Genomic DNA, 21,622 nt, shown 5'->3' on the forward strand with positions numbered 1-21,622 from the left:
AATTCATTCTCATCTTTTGTCGATGGAAAGATCAAAAACCAACTTAAAAATACTAATCAACAATGGAAAGAGTTAGGAAACTTACTGTAGTTCTCATCATTATTAAGAATACTAATTCAGAATCATGTAATATGATACGGACGGTGTGGAGACCATTTTTTTCCTATTCCAAGATTGGGACATCTGTCTCAAAGTAACGAACAAATCCATTGTGTCGCATTGAATTTAACCCATGCAAGCTCTAAGAAATCATTGTAGGCACTAAAACTCATTATTTATCATCTTTTCCAAAACTTTTTTTTTTTTTTTTTTTTTTTAATAGTTTGAGTTTTCATCGTTTATTGACTAAAGCTTTAGTGGACTTTTGGCAGACACTACACTGGTGCCCCATATTTTTTACCTTCTTTCCTTCTACCATCCTAAAAGCTACATATGAGTAGAGTGCAAGATAAGGACTCCATAGACTGCAAGATAAGGACTACATATTTTTAACCTCAAGTCCAAACTTATCATCAAGAAAAAGATCACACTCGAGGAGTGGAAGTCAAAAAAAATCTCTCCATAAACTGCGAGATAAGGACTTATAGGAATATCATGACCAAAATGAGCCTTTCAAAGGAAATTTGATCAATGCTAAACAATTCGAAATATTGAATATTTCATTCTATTAGAGGTTGAAATCAAATATCTTTGTTGGAACATTTTGAGACGAACAAAACTTCAAAATATACTAAAAACTATTCATTTGAAGATACATAAGATAACATTTCCACGTCCTCTCAAAAATTTATAACAAACACTCTGAAAGGACCTCAACATGGGGCTTGATTGCCATGAGTTCTCGATTCATTATTCGGAGACGACCAAGTTTTTTCATCGTCTTCTAATTTATGTAACCCTAAATAGGCACAATTAATGGAAGACAAGTTCTTAAACCAAGTGAGCTAAAAATGAAATAAATTTACATCTTAGACTTAAAGGGTGTATTATTTTTTGTTTTAAAAAAAACCGATGGAAATTTTGACTCCACCCTTCTCGTTTAGGGGGCGTTTGGTTTCTTAATTAGGTTATGGAAACCGATTTCCTAAATCCTCTTGAAACTAATTTCATAATCTAGAAGCTTTTCGGTTAAAAAAAAGGGAAAGAGAATTGCTATTGGCACCCCAACTTTTACTTATTACAACCCATTTTAAGATTAGAACACGCCTTTCAAACTTTACAATGATTTAACTCAAATTATTATGTCAGCATCACAAAATATTATCACTAAAGTTTCAGTACATGTTTACAATTATGATTAGGCTCATATAAAATCTTAAATCCAAATAAATAAATAAAAAGAAATCCAACAAAGAAAATGAGAGAGAGCTTTTATTGGCACTCTCAACTTTTACTCATTCTCAATTATTTATTAATTTTTTTATTTTTAATTGGTGTGTAATAAGTAAAAGTTAGGGTGCTAATAATAGCTCTAAAAATAAAGGGTTGAGAGAGGTTGTTTAGAGATTGAAGATGAGGGCATTTAGATCATATTCTATTAGTATCTCATAGAAGACATTGGTGAAAGGTATTTATTGAATATTCACCAAACCTACCTTGATTTCTCCTCCCTTAACAAAGACCCCATTATCCTTATCTTTCAACAAACATATCTGCCATTGAAGATGAGCTGGACGCATTGACCTGAACCTCCCAACCAGTATTCTTTCATCTACGTCAATGGCTGCCATTGCAGCAGCAGCAGCATCAAAAGCTACAGTTGTAACATTCTTTCCTAAAAAAACCATCCAAAGAATTTCCCCCATTTTCATTCCTTCTTTCATCTCTCCTCAACAACTTCACTTAAAGGTCAAACCTTTTTTACTTATTCGACCATCCAACTCACTCTCTCGCAGCTCACCCACATTTGATTTCTCTCCAATTACAACTTCAAATGAGGTTCATAGTGAAATTAAGATCAAACAACGCGAACCCATACGATTTCTTCTCTGGGTTTTGGTCTGGACTTCTCTCTCCCTTGTTCTATCAGCATCTTTTGGTGATTCTGCCCGTGCTGCTTCTGCTTCTGCTTCTGATTCTATTAGAGCTTCAAGCTTTGGTTTGAAGTTCGCGAGTACTCTGAGGGGATCAGGTTGGACTGATGAGGCCATTGTCTTTGCCCTTGCTACCCTTCCTGTGGTGGAGCTACGTGGAGCGATTCCAGTTGGTTATTGGTTACAGCTCAAGCCTTGGCTTCTAACCCTCTTTTCTGTTCTTGGGTAAGTCCTTTTCTTGCTTTTTTATTTTACCCATTTGAGAGAAATTGATTTTTTTTTCATGCTCCCTTTAATGTGTTTTTGTCAAATTCAATCACTTCTGAGTTATATTTATGAATTTGAACAAAATTTGATCTTCAGTTCTTGAGAATTTTTGTTTGATTTGGTGTAAATTATGTCTTTTATTTTACCCATTTGAAAGAAATTAATTTTGTTTTTCTCTTAATGATAACTTTTGTTTGATCAGGTTTAAATTATGCCCATTTCTTTAACTTATTACTAGAGTGATTTTATCTGCTCTTAATGATCAATGGGTTAAATTCTGTTTTGGGAAATTGTTTGTTCAGCTTGAAAATGTTCCACATTTGTGATTGTAATTGTTTGTTTGATTAGGTGTAAATTATGCCCATTTCTTTAACTTAATAGTTACTACTAGAGAGATTCTATCTGCTCATAACAATTAAAGGGTTAAATTCTGTTTTGAGAAATTGTTTGTTTATTTATTCAGTTTGAAAATTTTCTACATTTGTGATTATAATTGCAGGAACATGGTTCCTGTGCCCTTCATTGTACTCTACCTGAAGAAATTTGCATCTTTTCTGGCTCAAAAGAGTCCTTCAGCCTCACGGTTCCTCGACCTTTTATTCGAGAGGGCCAGAGAGAAGGCAAGCCCCGTGGAAGAATTCCAATGGCTTGGTCTGATGTTGTTTGTGGCCGTGCCGTTCCCTGGAACGGGTGCGTGGACAGGAGCGATCATAGCTTCCATACTCGACATGCCGTTTTGGTCTGCTATCTCTGCTAATTTCTGTGGGGTTGTGTTGGCTGGGCTTCTGGTAAATTTGCTTGTGAACCTTGGCCTTAAGTATGCTATTGCAACTGGTGTCGTTCTCTTCTTTATTTCTACATTCATGTGGAGTATCCTTAGAAATCTTAAGAAGTCTTTGAGCTCCTCAAGCTGATTTTGTACACTTGAATTTATGAATTAATGCAATTTTTCCAAGCACTATTATTATTCAATGTTTTGTTATAGAAAAATGTGGTTAGTGAGCTCATTTTTCGTGCAAGATTTGTGTTATTTACTACATTAGTTTCTTTCTCAGTTCTGTATAAGAATTAAGAACTACATTGCCCCATTTACAGTTGTTCTGGATCTCAATCTTCGTTGCTTTCTTACTGAGAGGTAGTGATCATTAATTTCTTGTAGAGATTTTTTTTTTAATCTTTTTAAAAATACTAGGTAAGAAATTTAAATTCCGTCTCTTTGTCATGTTAGTTATTGCTCTAATATAACATTTTATCACTAATGAGATTGAGAGGGACTGCCCGTAAATTTTTTTTCTCACTAGACGATAAAAATAATATTGAAACACTACTTTAGATAACTAGCAAAAGAAGTTCAAAGAAAGGAGAGAAAACCTCCCCGAAAACAACAAAAGAACCAGTCTCCTCTCGATAAATCACTAACCTTATCCCATCTAAATATAAAATACTCAACGAAAACCCATTTTAGCTCAATAGAAATTTTACACCAAAAGAAAAGCAAATACCAGACAGAGCAGCTTAGTTACACTTGAAAGGCCGTATACTTAGGCTTGAATTGTGTTCATTATTGACAGTTTGTGTTTAATATAAAACAGCTAAGGTACTGTAGAAGCTGATTTGGGCTTACCTCGATCTACTCTACAGCTGTTCCAAAGATGTTCCTCGATCCTACTAGCACTAGGGTAGTACCTGCCAATAATTCTCCGACAATCAAGTTAGAATTCTCGAAAAGATATTGCTCCTCTTTCTCTTCCCTAGATTGAAAAAGATTCTTTTTCCTTGGATCCTTCCTCTATTAAATATCCCACCTTCAAAATCAGGGTTTCCCCCTTATTCAGGATTTGATCTTGTGAGATCCCACGATCATAGGGATCTTACTCAGAAAATGGAACATTCCCTATCACATTCAAAGAATCATGGGATTCTTCTTAGAATTTAGAATCTTGACGAGCGAGATAAAGAACCGCACTGATGTTAGCAGGGCAGACTTCGATCCACACCCTACTCGTCTAATGGGCAGAGCTGAAGTATTGACTCAGTCTGTATACCACTTGCCTTTCTTAATCTTCTTTTTCTACCCTCCAATTCCTATTCTCAAAAGGACACGTGTAAGGTCTCGATGAGAAACTGATTTTACCCTCTACAGGTACTATATTTTACTGTTTAAAACCTGATTAGTAAACCTTAGATTCTGATCTCGATCATATCAATAATCTGGAAAGCTTTGGGTTCAAACCTTTCGAAGGTGCCACTTAGGTGGAGAGGTGGTAAAGTCTGTGTGTGGGATAAATGCTGCACAACTCATTGTGTTTTATTAAGGAATTTTTTTTTCTAGATGAGCTAATTGTAAGCATTATTAGATTTTATCATTCACGTGCCTACATTAACTTTAGACAATTTAACTAGAATCAATATGCGGAAATTTAAATCTCTAACTATTATTGAATAATTAGGATCAAGCATGGATTAATAATCGTTAACCCTAGAGTTATTCAACGCTTTAGATACCTACTTGGAATCGTTGCGGTAGCCATTGATTTGCCTTGTTGCGATGAACAAAAAAACCCCTTTATTGAGATTGGCAGACAGTCAAGAGTTCGTGTGCATGAGTCACACCAATGAGTTCTATTTATTGTTAAAATCTCAGAGTGGAGGTTCTACTGTTCTTGTTTGCGACATATTTTTGAAAATAATTGATCAACATAGGATAGCTTTGTTACAAGCCCCATTTAATAATCAAAATAATACTAATAATGATTAGATTTGAGATTTATGTTATCTAATAGGCTTGAATTGTGTTTGATTAGGATTCTTAGAGACTACATTGAAGATGTGATTGGTTAGCTTAGCTTGACCTTCCTATCTTAATTGGTTATAAATAAGGGCTAAGGAATTTAGGTTTGAGGAGAAAACCTTCACTTGGATCATCTATCCTACAGGACTAAAACAAGGCAAAGTGCTGGATTATATACTGGTCTACTATATTTCCAAAATATGGAAACTTGAATTCTGAAGATTATGTTTTCTTTTAGTGTATTTTTTTTTTCTTGATTGCTCGACATTCAACTTCATTAAGACTTATAGATGGGATGTCTTACAAACTATTTTCTCTATTTTGATTAGCACTGTTTGTGGAAAGAACCATTGATTTTCCTTGAGTAAACAATGCTCGTATCTCGGGGAAATTATCTATGATTCTGTGCACACTATCACGTTAGTGCAGTGACGAGGGCAGCGTTGTAGGAAGTCAGTTTAGCTTTTTTTTTTTCGAAAATAAAATAAAATGTACTCTATGGAGTTTGGTTATGACATTGGAAACTAATTAATGATATGTTATCATCAATAAATTAAGATGTACACTACACAACGTGAAAAAAACCCATATTTGATGGACCAAGGCGTTAAAATTTTTCATTGTTGATTTTTTATTTTTTTAACTGGTCAAAACCGTCAAATTAATGGAGGATGGGAGAAATTCAAGAGCTCTAAGCCATCGAATCTGGGGAACATCAAAATTTTCAACGGCTCTGGGCCATCAAAATTTGGTTTCTAAAATTCGTAGGCCTTGACCCGTCAAATTTTCATATAGTGCTAGAGCTAATGCATTGATCAAGGAGAATTCGATTAATATAAGGTGTAATTTGATATAATGCATTCCCTCATCACTTCCATTATTTTGGTTCAATTGTATAACGATGAAGATGTGAATGTGACCTATAAAATTAGTGTTTGATGGATATTGATTGTTTAATGTATTCAGTCAATAGATTAAGCAGATACACAAGTAATTCAAGACATGATCACTGAGAAGTTTTGATTAAAATCATGAGATACTTAAAATATATCACGTGTTATAGGCTACAATATAATAGGTATTCTGTCGTACTGAAAAGATACAGGGATATCAATTGGATACCAGACTTAGAAGAATAGAAACCCGCTAGTGGCTAAATTTTTACACTTGACGATGCCTATAGAAAGTTTGTGGTCTACTTGTATAAATTTTTTTTTTAACATTATAAACATGATTTATGAAGATGAATGTTAGGCTACGGAGAAGTTGTATATTTATAGAGAATAATGATGTTCTGACGTCCCCTCTAACATACGCCCCCCACGCTCTCATCACAAAACCGTATATCATTTACCTCGGGATGCACATAATCATAATTCTTTTCTTGTGTATCCCGAGGCAAATGATCTATGATTTTATGACAATAATGATGTTCTGACGTCCCCTCTAACATACGCCCCCCACGCTCTTGTCACAAAACCGTATATCATTTACCTCGGGATGCACAGAATCATAATTCTTTTTTGTGTATCCCGAGGCAAATGATCTATGATTTTATGATGGGGGTGTCAGGTTATCATGACTCTTTATAGAATAAAGACATTAGAGATGACGAAGTTGAGATGAATATGTGACAAGAATGTGAAAGACAAAATTCAGAGTTCTCCAATAAAAGATATGATAAGGAAAAGTTGTTTGAGAACATAGAAAAGACATATGGCAACACTCTGAGCATATGTACTTTGGTGCAAGTTGAGGACTTCTAAAGGATAAGAAGAACACTTCAAATGATATAAATGGGATAAGGTATCGATAGTTATGATTCTCGCACTTGAGAGCAAAGGAATCATTTCCCTTGAAATAAGGGTAGTTGAGTTTCTAACATATTATCGTGTAAAAAGCAAGGAATGAAGAAGAAATTTTATCCTACTTTCCATTTTTCCATGTGTTTACAAATATTTAAAGGAGAAGAGAAGAAATACTTGGCGAAAAGGAGATTGAATGGCCCATAGAGCATCGAATGGGTTTTGGTTCAATGGTTGCTCCAACAAGTTCTCTAATCTTGATGAAAGCTTCTAATGGATTTGACATCTTATTTAATACTCCAAAAATAATTTCGTAATGGGTGCCTCTCTTGAGACATTCGTCTATAGTACTTTGCTTGAAAAATGAATGTGTAATTAGATCATAACGAATATGCCTTTAGGATATAATATAATGTTCTACATACTTCAAAACAATTCTTAGATCTTTATTCTTCTTCTAATCCTCTCCTCCTTATCGAGATAAAGTGTAGATATCTACGATCCTCGCACTAAAACGAGGGAATCATTTCCCTCAAAATAAGTGTGGATGAGTTTAGCATATTATCTTGAAAAAAGCAATGAAGGAAGAAAGTAAAAAAAAAAAAAAATTATCTTACTTTGCCTTTTTAAAGTGTAAAATATATTTCATAGAACCTCATGCAAGATAATTTTTTCTTCTTAAAAGAAAGAGAATCAAAACTTACTTAAAGCATAAGAGAAGTGAGAAAAAAAAAAAAAAAAAAAACAGCTATTTGATTGGATTCATCGTAAACGAATCTTTGTCTTAATCAACTAAGCTTTCATATTTGACTTCAAGAATTAGATTAGCATATATTGTGTTCTCAATGAAAGCATAATAAGGAGAAATATAACATCTTGGATTGACTTTGGTACCTAAAATAAGGCGGCGCCATCGAACAGGATACAACAGTGCCACTTTATGTAATTGGAGTACTTTGAAGGCTACCCAAGTTGTCACTTTTGCTTTCTCAAATAGTGAAAGAAGGTATCTTAGGATCTAAACATGCTCAAGTCATGATAATTATGTACAAATTAAATTCGAGTCATGCTGGAGTGACCTCAAGATTAGACCTCATATTGCACATCTTCACATGAAAGTGGATAGGAATCATAAATGCTTTTTCCCTCATATCTCGAGGAAAAACATCTATGGTTCTCATACACTTTCATTTCTGGGTGTGTGATATGAGATCCAATCTTGAGGTCACTCTAGCATTATTCATTAAATTCATATTCGAGCGACTATGGGGGGAGACGCGAATACAAAATATTGTACTTCAATTGGAGGTCCATTAAAAAGTTTCTTTTTTAAAGAGAAGATAAAGCACCAAGGGTCCCATGAAAACCTTTGCTTACCTAACCAACAACTCGTCTTGTAACTTTCTTATGGATTCAATCTAGAGAAAGTATATGGGATCCAAATTAAAATTAAACAATCTTTTATGGGCCTAATGACATATATATAACCAATGAGTGAACCTAAAATTTATCAAATTAGTTGGATCGTGGTCGGACCCTAATCCAATTTGGTTAGTCTAATTGGCATTTATCAAATTGATTTGGATTGTGGTCACACTTTTACATTTATGAAAATTAAAAATATGTATATTTTCTTAAGTACCTTCATTTTCACAGAAAAATTATTCACAAAAATCAACGGTTCATTGGTCACCAAATAATGCTCTCAATAGCTTCAATCGGCCGTTAGCAACCTCCATGACATAAATATCACTATAATCACTCTTATTTTATCTTTTAATGGAAAATCTATAACAAGGTTTTTTATTTTTTATGCAATGTTCTATAACATATTTGAGTTTTGTGAAACTTAAAAACTTACAATGTACAAAGACAAATAGATCTACTTAACACTTAAAAATAATGTTTTGTTTTGTTTTATTTTTATTTTTTAAAATCTTTTGAAAGTTGAAAAGTTAAAATTTTTCTTTAGATTAATTTTAAAAAGAAAGAATCTTAACTTTTAAAAAAATAAAAGGAAATTACTTTGAGTCGTGTTGGAGAGACTTCAGGCGAGAACCTCATATCGCACTTCTTGACGTGAAAGTGTATGGGAACCATAGATTTTTTCATCGAGATACGAGTGAAAAACATATATGGTTCCTATCAACTTCCACGTCAAGAAGTGCGATATGAGGTTCTAATCTGAGGTCACTTCAACATTATTCAATTACTTTTTATTTTTTTAAAGTTACTTTCTCCCAAACTTATTTTATTTCATAATTAATTTCTACTTTAAATACAATTAGGCTCTAAAAGATAAAATGAAAGTATCTTTTAAAAATAATTAGTTGTGGATGTTAATATTGAAATGCCAGTGTTGGGATATCTTAAGAACATTAGTGTCGTTGATTCATTTATTTTTTCATAAACACTCTTAAATTTGTGTATTTTTTTTTATATTTTTAGTGAAAATGTAAGGATTTTGTTGTCATTATTCAATTGCATTATTTTAAATAACCTATTGAAATTTGAGACTTTTGTATTATATTAAAATAATGTCATTTAACAATGATATTGAAATCCTCTTTTTTTTTTTTAGTAAAAGATAAAAACTAAAAAAATTTAAGACGTTTTCATGAAAGAAACATGATTGTGGATAATACTGATGCTCCAGCAAAGTCCTGGATATAAACATTTCCATCCACTTTGAAATTAAATTATCTATTTTAATGAATAATTAATCTTTATTCTTTCTTTATCTTACTCAAGTAATCTTATGAGTTAGGATTCAGAACTGTATCTCGTTCCTATAATAAAGGTAAGGTGTTTACATGTCATATTTTTGTTGGAGTTTGAAACCCTCAGAGCTCTTAATCAAGTCGTGCATCCACGAAATGTTTGAACTCCAATAAAAATGTGTCAGGTAGACACTTAACATTGCTATAGGAACGGGGCACCGTTCTGGATCGCGTCGTATAAGGCAAAAACATCCCAATCCAATGTTTTTCTCTCGAAAACTTTCAAAGCTACCAAGTCAAAAACATATCCAAAATCAAATCCCTTAAAATTTAGTAAAACATCAATAGCTTGCACGCTTGTCTCACCCTTTACGTTGAAAAACCAAAATAAGTCTAAGAAGACACGAAGGCCACGTGTCCCCATCTTAATCAATCAGATTCTAATGTTCAGATACTTGGTGGGTCCCCAACCATACTTAGTCAAAAAGAGAGCTATCCAAGGCATATCAGATAGATTTAGATTCCAGCATAAATGATGCACCACCATACGCCACCTCTCACCAAAATATCCTAAGAAACGAGAATAAGAATTTTTGGATTCTGTACTCCTGGGAGTTAGATTGCCAACACAACCCTGATCTCTTAGCCATGATTGGAAACACCCATGAGTCCAATCACCTGACATTCAGATATTTGATTTACTGATTCACCTAAATGTGCCACGTGGCATGCAAAGGAGTATACTGAACTCTGCTCAATAGCAAAAAATTAAAAATAAATGAATAAAGGATTGATTCCATCCCTTACCTGATTAATTAATTTTATCTATCCAAAGAAAGACACTCTTTATTCTATGGCACATGAACATCACAACTAATTTATCTTCACCCTCTATTAAAGCATATCTTTTTATCTATTTTTTTAAATATTTTTAAATGCTATATTATGAATAAAATATTTTTCTTGTATATTGTAGAAGAGAGCTCACATTATCAAGTCAACCTCCTTCTATAAAACTTCAAATAAGAATATAGAAATTTATTTAATAAAGAAAAAAGGTTCAATGAACATGGGGTTTTCAAATCTAAAATTTCAAAATACATCAAGATCATGCGTCTTGACACTTTAGAAAAATAAGAAATGAAGGGTGCATGCATGTGCCTTACAATATCTTGTAAATGTCATGTGATGATAACGACGACGACGACGACACTACAATTTTTATTATTGAAAATGAATTCATAGTTACAAGAATCACGTTCTTCCATTCCACTCTATACAAAACTACAATTTTTATTATTGAAAATGAGTTCATATCTACTTTCATTGTTCAATTTCTTTTAGACTAATGATAACTTGATGCTCTCTAACATTGCAATGCATAGAAACCATAGATCTTTTTCTTTGTGTATGCCACATCAGAAAGCATACAAAGAGCATCAGTTTATCACAACTCTTTCTTTAATTATAATTGTCATCAAAATAGGAGAGAGAGAGAGAGAGAGAGAGAGATGGATATGTGATGAGACTCTGACGTCATTGGTGTGTCATTAGTGTACGACGAAAGAAAAAATACATGAAAATTTATTATCTACTAAGAAAAAAAAAACCTAAAGCATGCGTGTGTTAAAAAAAATGGTATATATCCCCATTGTAAATATTGAAATGAACTTTATTAAAAGTCAAGCTCCCATAAGTTGTCCCGTTTCTATAAATACAAAAGTTGCCCATATGGCACAATTTGATTAGAAAATAAATACATTGGACTGCACGAACAACTTGATTAGGAGCCCAAGATGTTTTAAACACCAACCAATACGTGCCACATAGACACCTAACCTATTTTATAAGAACGGGACACCTTATTAGATCCCGAGTCATTTATTAAATGAGTATTGTAAAAGAATGCTGGTGTGTTAATATCAATAATTTAATAAAATAATAATTAAAATATTATCTTTCATGATCAGGACTGTTGGGGGCATTTCAAGCCAACCATATATATAAAAAAAAATGATCAAATCCAACTGTTACAAATGACCAATCAAGTTGTTTATCAGAAAAGTGTGGGACAAGTAATGTTCATGGGTCAATAAAACATCCAACTTATTCCATCCTTTTGTATATTCCATCAGAATTTACAACCAATCAAGACACTTTTAGCGTATATGATCAACTAGATGAATGATCATAATCATCTAATCATGTTGACTTTTAGAATAATGTAGGACCCACATTGATAATGGATCATAATCTTTATATATCTTGTACATGGAGGGACTATGATTTGTTTTCTGACCCTCTCTTTTTCTTTTTTTTTTTGTTCATTGTTATGTCCGCCATGCGTACTTTTCTCTAAAGACTAATTTGACAGTGAAAACAAAATTTTGAGATAAGGCTTCGATGATAATGACGATGATTCTCACATTTTATTATGGTCTAATTAAAAAAGCCCAAATCATCATTAAAATTTGCACCGATGATCATCTTGTTTTAATTTCTTAGAAGTCATTTGAGAGTACAAAATACCTAAACCAAAATCCGAAGTTGCTAGAAAAGGAGAAACATAAGGTGGTATAAAATATAAATGAGAGATAATTATTATGATATTTTACCAAACATAGTGAACGAGAAGCCAAAGTTATTGAGGGGGTGGCTCTCAATGGCAATTTCGGATCCAATAAACGGTGAGAGTACGTAGGTTATGAGTTTGATATCCAATATGAGCAATATTTCCTCGGGGTCACCCGTAAGGGTGCACCCTTACTTACTCAGTGCGTGTGATGTGCAAGTGTTGCACATGCCCAGGGGCGGGACCCATATATGCCTTGGCGATGGCCCTAACTCTTTCTGGTCCCCCTAGTCAGACGTAAATTCAGACACCCCTGTCATATAAAAAAAAAGTTAATGTGCCAATGCCATTAATTATCGTTACTAAAATATTAGTCATGTAGAAAATATTCCCTATTTGGTAAAACCTTCTATTACTATATAATGAGGAAGGGTATTTTTGCTTATTGAGTGATGGGTTTTGTAATTTCCTCTAGATCTTATTATTACGTATATTTATAAGTTTAGAGAATAAAGATAACTTAAAAGCTTAAATATAAAAGAACATATACATATAAAATATTCTAAAAAGATATTTTATTTTTAAACTAATTCTCTTCGATTGGCTCTCAAGAAATTGATCTCCCTAGATTTGGACACACTTGCTCAATGATATGAGCTGGTCCAAGAAAATAATCAAAATTTTGTTCTTCTAGAACGATTCAAATAACAATTTAAAAAAATATAAAAATCTTTATCATCATCATCATGGCCTTATCTAAAAAGTATGGGGTGGCTTTATTCAATTACGTCTAAAGTCATATCTTCCCTTACAATTTTAATAAATAAAATTAAATGTGACTAATGAAGATTAGGATCATTTAAGCCTTGTGCCGATGAGATGCTGCCAATAGTAAAAGTTCCCTTAACTTGGTTAAGTACGTGAAAATGACTTATAATTTTATTTTTATTAGTTAGATAACTCTGAGCGTAGTAATCATGATTTAAAATATCAGAATGTATCGATCGATATATAATAGTACAAGCCAAAATTGATACGTATTGGTATCAGCTAAGATCGATAGGAAACATTGACCACAAAACATTGAATGTATCGGGTTTATATCGAATGTATCAGTTGATATCGTATCGATTTTTTCATTAATTGAAACATTCAATCGATACGATATTTTCAACCATAGTAGTAATATCAACTATTTAGTAAAATAATGAATTTGATATATGGAGTTTTATAAAGGTTGGGGTTATTTAAAAAACATAAAGAAAAATTATCAAATCCCATTGGTTAGAAATGACCAATCAAGATGATTTTTGGACTACATATTATCCACAAAATATTAAAAACATGCATGAGCAATCACTAGTGTTTAGCATTCATGAACTATATAGGAATGATTATAATCATCTAATCATGTTGAATTTTTTTATAATGTGAGACCCACTTCGCCAATGGGTCGTATTCTAGACTTGTGTAGCAAATGTGTTGTAATTGGAAGGACTATAATTTGTTTTCTGACCCTATCTTCTTTTTTTGTTTGTTTGTCCATCGTATTATCCACAATGCCTACTTTTCTCTAAAGATTTCTAACTCAACGATCAAAGATCAAATACAAACTTTTGAAATAAGGCTTCGATGATAATGATGATAATTCTCAACTTTTGCTATATTACAAAAGCTGAAAGTTGTCGTTAAAACTATTACAAATCTTCAACTAGCATTTGAGATGTACAAACTATCGAAAATGAAATTTGAAGCTATGGGTAAAAAAGAAGTAACTTAAGATGATTAAAAATGAGAGTTAAATTTTAAGACGACCGAGAATCCAAAATTAATATGTTATGTATGGTTTTAAAACATTTAATATATAGGATACACTTCATATTTGATTATAAATTATTTTTATCAAATAGGATAAATATTGGTGTATATATATTTATTTAATTTACTTTTTACCATATTGTGGGTATATATATATATATATATATATTAATGACGGGGTGCCCGAATGTACGTCCAACTAGTGGGACCAGGTGAGCCAATCCCCGAGCACGTGCAACACCTGCACATCACACACACCAGGTAAATGAAAGTATGCCCTCACGGGTGGCCTTGGGTTATATTGTGGGTATTTGTTTGAATTTTTTTTTTAAATATAAAAGTAAATTTAAATAATACAAATATAGTTGATACCCTATTTGATAATACAAAGTAAATAATACAAATAAAATCTATCACACAGAAATTTTAGCTACTTGCACAGCTTATTTTGGACACACATTTGTAAATTTTTTTAATTTTCATAATTAAAGGACAAGGATTTGTCGATAAAATTTTCTTTCAAAAGTCATTTTTTATTTAGTTAATCTCTCAAAAATTTGAGATGGGAGAACTAATTTTATTTTTTTCATTCAATTCTATTTATAATCATGTCTTCTTTTAATTCAAAAAATAAAAATAAAAAATGTGACAAATAAAAGGTCCCTTAATTCTGATTTAAATACATGAAAATGATTTATCATATTATTTTATTAGATTATAAATTTTATATTATTTTATTTTTTTTAAACTACTACGTGGCCTAATGGGCTGGTTGAACATTTAATTAGTTGACTTATTAAAGCAATGCCTTTAAACTTGGATCAGTACTACTCTCCAAATTTTTCTTTTTATTATTATTTTATTTATATAGATAAATTATTTTTATAAAATCAGTAACTAACCTGAAATTTTTATTTAAAAAATAATTAAAATATGAATAGTTGACTTCTGATGTTGATGGGTTTATATAAATTAGTTCTTCCATAAAATTACATTCAATGTAAGTAACATCGATTTATTCTTATAATCAAGAATGGAATTATAAGATATCTGGTCTCCCTCTCAGATGATGAGTCCACTCGTCTTAGAAATTATACGATATTCTTATAATTAAGAATGAAATTATACGATAAAAATTAATGATTTTATATAAAAAGAACATAACTAGATTGAATCATCGAACAATTCACATTGATCATCTCATATCATGAACAACTTATAAATTAATATAAAACAAGTTTAAACAAATTAAAATCGACGGAAGGACAACATTGTTCAATGAACCCTAAATGTGTTGGGTAAGACTTTGATGGAGAGGGGTGAAAATTTGACTTATTGACTCGAAAGATTTCATAAAAAATATTAATTATATAATTCATTTATTAAAAAGTTCTTAGAAGATAGATTTGAATTATAAGTAGATCTTTTGACCTTGTTAGGTAAGGTCTATGTAAGAAAGGTATTAGCTTTAAGACTATAAGTGGATATGTACCACTAATCAAGTAAGTGGGTAGGCATGTCTATAGGGATGGAATTTGACTTGACTTTCAAACCTAGACCAGACCATATATCCTTTTATGACTTATAATAACAAGTTCAAGTTCAATTTCATCCTTTGATCTAAGAATCATCTTGATCAGACCATTTGATTGATCATGTCATGTATACCATAGAGTTCCATATTTCATTGATAATAAAGACTATTAATCAAAGAATAATGATTTTTTGATGCCCCACCCCCCCTCTGGCGATCATATAATCATAAATATTTTCTTGTGTATCCCAAGGTAAATTATCTATGGTTCTGTGATGAGGGCGTAAAGAAACGTAAGTCAAAGGGGGGAGTCAGATTATCATGACTCTCAAATTCAAGCTAAAATCCTAAAAAATGGTCCTAAGAAATCTTGGAAGAAGAAGAAGCTTCCAGGTGTAAGTGTGTGGTGTGGAATTTTAGGAATTGGTGTGTTATAAGAAAAATGTGGTGTGTAAATAAAAATATTTATATTTTAATTTAGAAAAGAGGCCACTTTTAACAGTACCCAACATTCTATAAATAAATAGGGTGGTGGGGGCATCAACCTTTTTCATTATTATTAGGTTTGTGATGGTCAAACAAGACAACAGAACCCTAAAACTTCAACTTGGTGGGGGGATTTGATTCTATAAATGATGTAAGTCACCATAGCCAATAAATCATAGATAAGAACATTTTTCACTTTTTATCCTCTACTTAATTTATTGGTGCTTTTTTCTCTTAACATTATAGCAAATTGTTGGTCACTCATCCCTATCTAGCATGTTTATCACACCAATTTGCTACCCTCACTAACAACACAAATATTTGGCACACATCTTGGTGACCTACATTACAATCATTCTGATCGACGATTCTTATATCTGATTTAAGTTTTTTTTTTTTTTTTTTTTTTCCAAATAACGGGTATGGTTGACATGTTCATGGGTGAAAAACATTGGATTCAATCCCACTATGAAAATGTTGTATTTTTTTAACCAACACACGAGATTGGTATTAGTGTTGAACACCATTTCTTTCTTATAAATAATGAACCTTGGGTATCAACTGTCATTTTCTAAGGAATCTAGACTTTTCTCCCCCAAAATTGGACCCCACTCTCTTCCCTAACTCCTTATATCTAGAACCATAAATCACTCTCTCTGATTCATAATTTCTTGATCAAACACCACTTCTCATACCCATAGATCCAACACAAGTAGATAACAAGATGGTCTCTATTCTTTCTTCTTCTACTACTCCTTTATCATTTTGAAGCTCACCTTACAAGGTTTTTTGTGCCCACTTTTACTAATTTTCTTCTTATTGTAGGAAGAAGGACACCACTTAGAGAGATGGGAAGGTTATGTAGATTGGAAGAAGAAACCAGCCTTGAAAGGCCATCATGGAGGCATGGTTGCTGCCTCCTTCATCTTGGGTAAGTCAAATTATAAGCGATTTCATTACTATCAGAAGTATGAAATTGATTTTGACGAAACATTTATAATAAAGATTTAAGTTCTTTTCTCGATAAATTTATTTTGTTATTTATTTTACTTATATTAGTTGTGGAGATACTCGAGAACTTGGCATACCTTGCCAATGCAAGCAATCTTGTAGTCTATTTGTTGAAATTCATGCACTTCTCACCATCTAGATCGGCCAACACTGTTACCAATTTCATGGGCACCGCATTCCTTCTTGCCCTCCTCGGTGGATTCTTGTCGGACGCCTTCTTTACAACTTACCATATTTTCGTGATTAGCGCTCTGATCGAATTTTCGGTAAGGATGTAATAGAATTTTTTCTCATTAATATTTTTTCATAATTTCATTTATTATTAATCATTTAAAAAATAGATTATCTAAATATTAATTAAAATTTCTTCTAATACGACGAGTTCGGAGTGTTTTTTTTCCCTTGAAGATGAAAAAAATTCCACCAATTTTTTTTATTTATCAATTTGTAAATTCTTCCACAGAGTTCTTCTTAAACTCCTTTTGTTAGAGTTTCATCTCTCATAATGAGCTTATAACGCCTATTAATGGATTTTGTTGAAATTTTTTTTTTTTTTCCCCTCATTTTTGCTAGGAAGACTCATTGTTATTTTGTTTCAAGTGCAAGTCGATTGACCTAATTAGGCCACATGTCATAAGAATATTCTGCCACTTGTAACACATCACATGCAAGTACATCTGATTGGTTGGGCACTAAATGTACAGGGGAATATAAGGTCCTATAATTCGATTGGCCGATGTTGTAGTCGATTCAACTATTCAAGTGGCCCCACAGTTGTGAGTCTCGCTAGAATCCCAACTGTACACGTGTTTGAGTGTTGGTTGACTAGCCTTAAATTCCACCTAACCATAACGTAAAAAGCTTTTTTAGTTACAAAATCTTAGGGAGTGCGCACTGCGCACTTGCCTATGATGGGATGATTGGGCCTCACCTCAAGAGTTTGTGGATAATAATAAGTAGCAATCTAGAAGCTAAAGGATTAGGGCCCACTAATCGATGGGTCCCAACTAGGGGATTCTTTAATTGAAATTCAACATGATCGAACCATCTACACCGTCCAATTTAATATATATAAGTTATCCGATACATTTAAGTCGGCCGAGCTAGACCATTTATTAAGAGAGTTGGGTTTGGATTTGGGCCCATTAACAGTCCAGACTGACCCATCATAATTGGCTAGATTTCAATTCGGTTTTGTCCCTATAAGGCCTTCATTGATGTAATCTTTCAAAAACGTGAAAGAAATGAAAAACGTGAATTTGTCTTCTACATAAGGAGCCAACGAGAAGTCTCGGGCATCTCTTTAAATGTGTTTGGTACACCTATAAAAAATCCGGGGACACATTTGGTATTTGCTTTTATATTAAGGCGATGCATTTGCATCAAATGGTAAGTACAAAAAGAGTGAACTTTCTCTATATTTATAATATGAGTCGTGACTTTCTGACACCCCTCTAACATTTGCTCCTTGACGTGACATGAGTTAAAACCCTAGATCTTTTTTTCTCGGGATACACATGTCACGTCAAGAGGCATATGGGAGAATATGTCAGAGGGGGTGTCAGAAAATAATTATTTTTATAGGGTCAGGTTCAAGGGCCATATGAGAAAACATATAAGAAAACTTTCGACGGTAAATAAAATTTTAAAATATGGGTTAGAAATTTTGGATTGAGCTGATTTTTTGTGAGGATGATCTCTATGATGGGAAGATCATCCAAAAAAAAAATCAGCCCAATCTGAAACTTCTAACCCCATTAAAAGTGATTTAGAATGTGGACCGTCGATTTTTTACCAATTTTTATCACTAATTTGTAAATCACTTTTGATGGATTTAGAAGTTTCTGATTGAGCTGATTTTTTGTGAGGATGATCTTCTCATCATAGTGACCATCCTTGCAAAAAATCAGCTCAATCCAAAACCTCTAACCCTTATTTTGAAAAACGAAAGTTTTCTTATATGTTTTCTCATATGGCCCTTGAACCTGACCCATTTTTATAATATATATATATACATGTATAAGAAAATGTATGGGCTGATCTTGCCCAAATACTTGTGAACTGGGCTTGAAAATAAGTGGATTTTTATTTGGTCCAAGACCCAAGTTTCATCAGCCCGACCCATTGACAGCCCTATAACAAACTATAGGCCATCCCATTACAAGTACTAAAATTGGCACTTGAAACAGGGTCTAGTGATACTCACAGTGCAAGCTCACTTACCATCTCTAAAGCCACCTATATGTGAACCTGCTACCGCGACTACTCCATGCCAGGAAGTTTCGGGTGGGAAAGCGGTGATGTTGTTTGGAGGACTATATCTAATTGCACTCGGCGTTGGAGGGATAAAAGGGTCATTGCCAGCACAAGGAGCGGAGCAATTCGATGAGAGTACCCCACATGGAAGGAAACAAAGATCAACATTCTTCAACTACTTTGTTTTCTGCCTTTCTTGTGGTGCACTTATTGCTGTCACATTGGTGGTGTGGATTGAAGACAATAAGGGATGGGAGTGGGGTTTCGGGATCTCGACTGCATCGATATTGTTGTCGATTCCTATCTTCCTTGTTGGCTCTCCTACTTATAGGAACAAGTTGCCTATTGGAAGTCCTCTTACAACCATAGCCAAGGTAAGGTTCACCATATGAAACACATATATTAAGTATTGTATTTAGAGTGAGAGGAAGACTCAAAAGAATATGGATTGAAATAGTGGAAGTGGATCCGAACCCACTTTCAATAATAAGAGCAATTCCAATGGAGATATCGATAAAGACTGGCCATAATGACTAGGCAGTCGATTATAGAGTCATTTTGGATATTCAAGGGGTATGCATTCCAACCGTGTCAAATTGGCTCTTCAAAAATATTTTAATGTTTTCTTAATTCTACCCAAAATTCAGATATTGCCATGGACCTACCCAACGGTCATCGTCCTTTGTCACCAAAAGGAAGAGATTTAAAATCCCCCTCTCTCCTTTTGTCGACCGAAACTCCACTCTCCAAAATGGAGAGGGAGTTGCAGAGTGTGTTGGAGACCCTTCAAAGGGCTCTGGCTTTCCAGAATGGCAATTGGAAGGGGATGTAGAGGGCGTTGGAATTGCGCTAAGCCGACCCCAAATCTTTTCTATCGTATTTTCTTAATTGAATCCTTTGTTGGGAGTTACTAATATTATATTTCATTGGAAAGGTCTTGGTAGCATCAACATTCGCAACGTGCATTAGTAGAAGTCCGAGTAATGCAGTTGCAAGCATGTCCACGAGCCCGACCAATCAAACCCAAATCACCAAAGAAGAAAAAGAAGAGAAGACCAAAGAAAATCTTCCAATTCAAACTCCAACAAAAGGCCTTGAGTTCCTCAACAGAGCTATAATAAACAAGCCTATTCACCCATCATTAGAATGCACAATGGATCAAGTAGAAGAAGTAAAAGTAGTCTTCAGGATTCTCCCCATATTCGCTTGTACAATCATGCTCAACTGTTGCCTTGCCCAGCTCTCCACCTTCTCTGTCCAACAAGCATCCACGATGAACACAAAGGTTGGATCCTTAAAGGTCCCACCAGCCTCACTTCCCGTCTTCCCCGTTCTCTTTATAATGATCCTTGCACCGCTCTACGACCATGTCATCATCCCGTTTGCAAGGAAAGTAACGAAAACCGAAATGGGGATATCTCATCTACAACGTATCGGAATAGGCTTGGTACTCTCTATTGTAGCAATGGCAATCGCAGCTTTAGTTGAGGTCAAGCGAAAAAGAGTCGCTTCTCACTCGGGCCTACTCGATTCCGATGAACCATTACCCATCACATTCTTTTGGGTGGCTTTGCAATACTTGTTTCTTGGGTCGGCCGACCTCTTCACGTTAGCTGGGTTACTGGAGTTCTTCTTCACCGAGGCACCTGCAAGTATGAGATCTTTGGCGATGGCACTCTCTTGGGCTTCATTGGCCATGGGGTATTATCTCAGCTCGGTGCTTGTGTCAATAGTCAATAGCATCACGGGTACTCCAAGGCATAAACCATGGCTCTCAGGTAGCAACTTGAATCACTATCACCTCGAGCGGTTCTATTGGCTGATGTGTGTGTTAAGTACATTGAATTTCTTGCATTATCTCTTCTGGGCCAAATGTTATAAGTATAGATCAGCAAGACATAGTAGCTAAAATTGGAGATTAAGTATTATAAAGATGGAAGATTGAGCTGTGTTTCCTTGTCAAGACACTCTAATAGGAGGACATATATAAATGATGATTCATTTGGTGACCAACACGAATAGTAGGATTCCAACACGAAAATAACACTTTTTTTTTCTTTTATAGATCTCAATAGGGCGTGTGCTTCCAAGCTTTTGTTTTCAACTGGGATACCATTTGTGACTCGTAATCCCCCTTCGGGCATGTAACTTTATTTTCCTCTGTTATTTCTTTTATTTATGGCTTTCTTCTTTCTTTGCTTTTGGCATGTTGGTGTTTTTTTGTCTTGCTGTTTGGGGGCTATCCCAGTCTCCTTTTCTCCTTTACTATCAATGGAAAATTTTATATTTATCAAAAAAATAAAAATAATAATAACATGCAAGTGTTAAT

At 33.6% G+C, this 21,622-nt stretch overlaps 2 protein-coding genes across 2 annotated transcripts; both read left to right on the top strand.

Moving 5' to 3' along the window:
* The first annotated feature begins 1,529 nt into the window (after positions 1–1,529).
* LOC147394949 (small multi-drug export protein) lies at positions 1,530–3,337 on the top strand. The gene is made up of 2 exons (XM_086454822.1): positions 1,530–2,258; positions 2,800–3,337. Exons 1-2 carry the CDS (start codon positions 1,720–1,722, stop codon positions 3,212–3,214), a joined length of 954 nt encoding a protein of 317 aa, XP_086310948.1. The 5' UTR covers positions 1,530–1,719; the 3' UTR covers positions 3,215–3,337.
* Positions 3,338–16,634: 13,297 nt separating this feature from the next.
* LOC147394950 (protein NRT1/ PTR FAMILY 4.6-like) lies at positions 16,635–21,565 on the top strand. The gene is made up of 5 exons (XM_086453492.1): positions 16,635–16,753; positions 16,852–16,957; positions 17,086–17,303; positions 19,227–19,667; positions 20,228–21,565. Exons 1-5 carry the CDS (start codon positions 16,751–16,753, stop codon positions 21,200–21,202), a joined length of 1,743 nt encoding a protein of 580 aa, XP_086309618.1. The 5' UTR covers positions 16,635–16,750; the 3' UTR covers positions 21,203–21,565.
* Positions 21,566–21,622: the final 57 nt, after the last annotated feature.

The sequence above is a fragment of the Akebia trifoliata genome, chromosome 9 (genome assembly GCF_017979445.1).
Source record: "Akebia trifoliata isolate Shusen 1 chromosome 9, ASM1797944v1, whole genome shotgun sequence".
NCBI lineage: Eukaryota > Viridiplantae > Streptophyta > Magnoliopsida > Ranunculales > Lardizabalaceae > Akebia > Akebia trifoliata.

What these genes read in the sequence shown, in the direction of transcription:
- LOC147394949 (XM_086454822.1), top strand. Translation starts at nt 1,720, where the DNA reads ATGGCTGCCATTGCAGCAGCAGCAGCATCAAAAGCTACAGTTGTAACA. An exon ending in ACCCTCTTTTCTGTTCTTGG is followed by an intron (nt 2,259 to 2,799) that starts GTAAGTCCTTTT and finishes TTATAATTGCAG; the next exon opens with GAACATGGTTCCTGTGCCCT.
- LOC147394950 (XM_086453492.1), top strand. An exon ending in TGCTGCCTCCTTCATCTTGG is followed by an intron (nt 16,958 to 17,085) that starts GTAAGTCAAATT and finishes TACTTATATTAG; the next exon opens with TTGTGGAGATACTCGAGAAC. An exon ending in CTCTTACAACCATAGCCAAG is followed by an intron (nt 19,668 to 20,227) that starts GTAAGGTTCACC and finishes TTCATTGGAAAG; the next exon opens with GTCTTGGTAGCATCAACATT.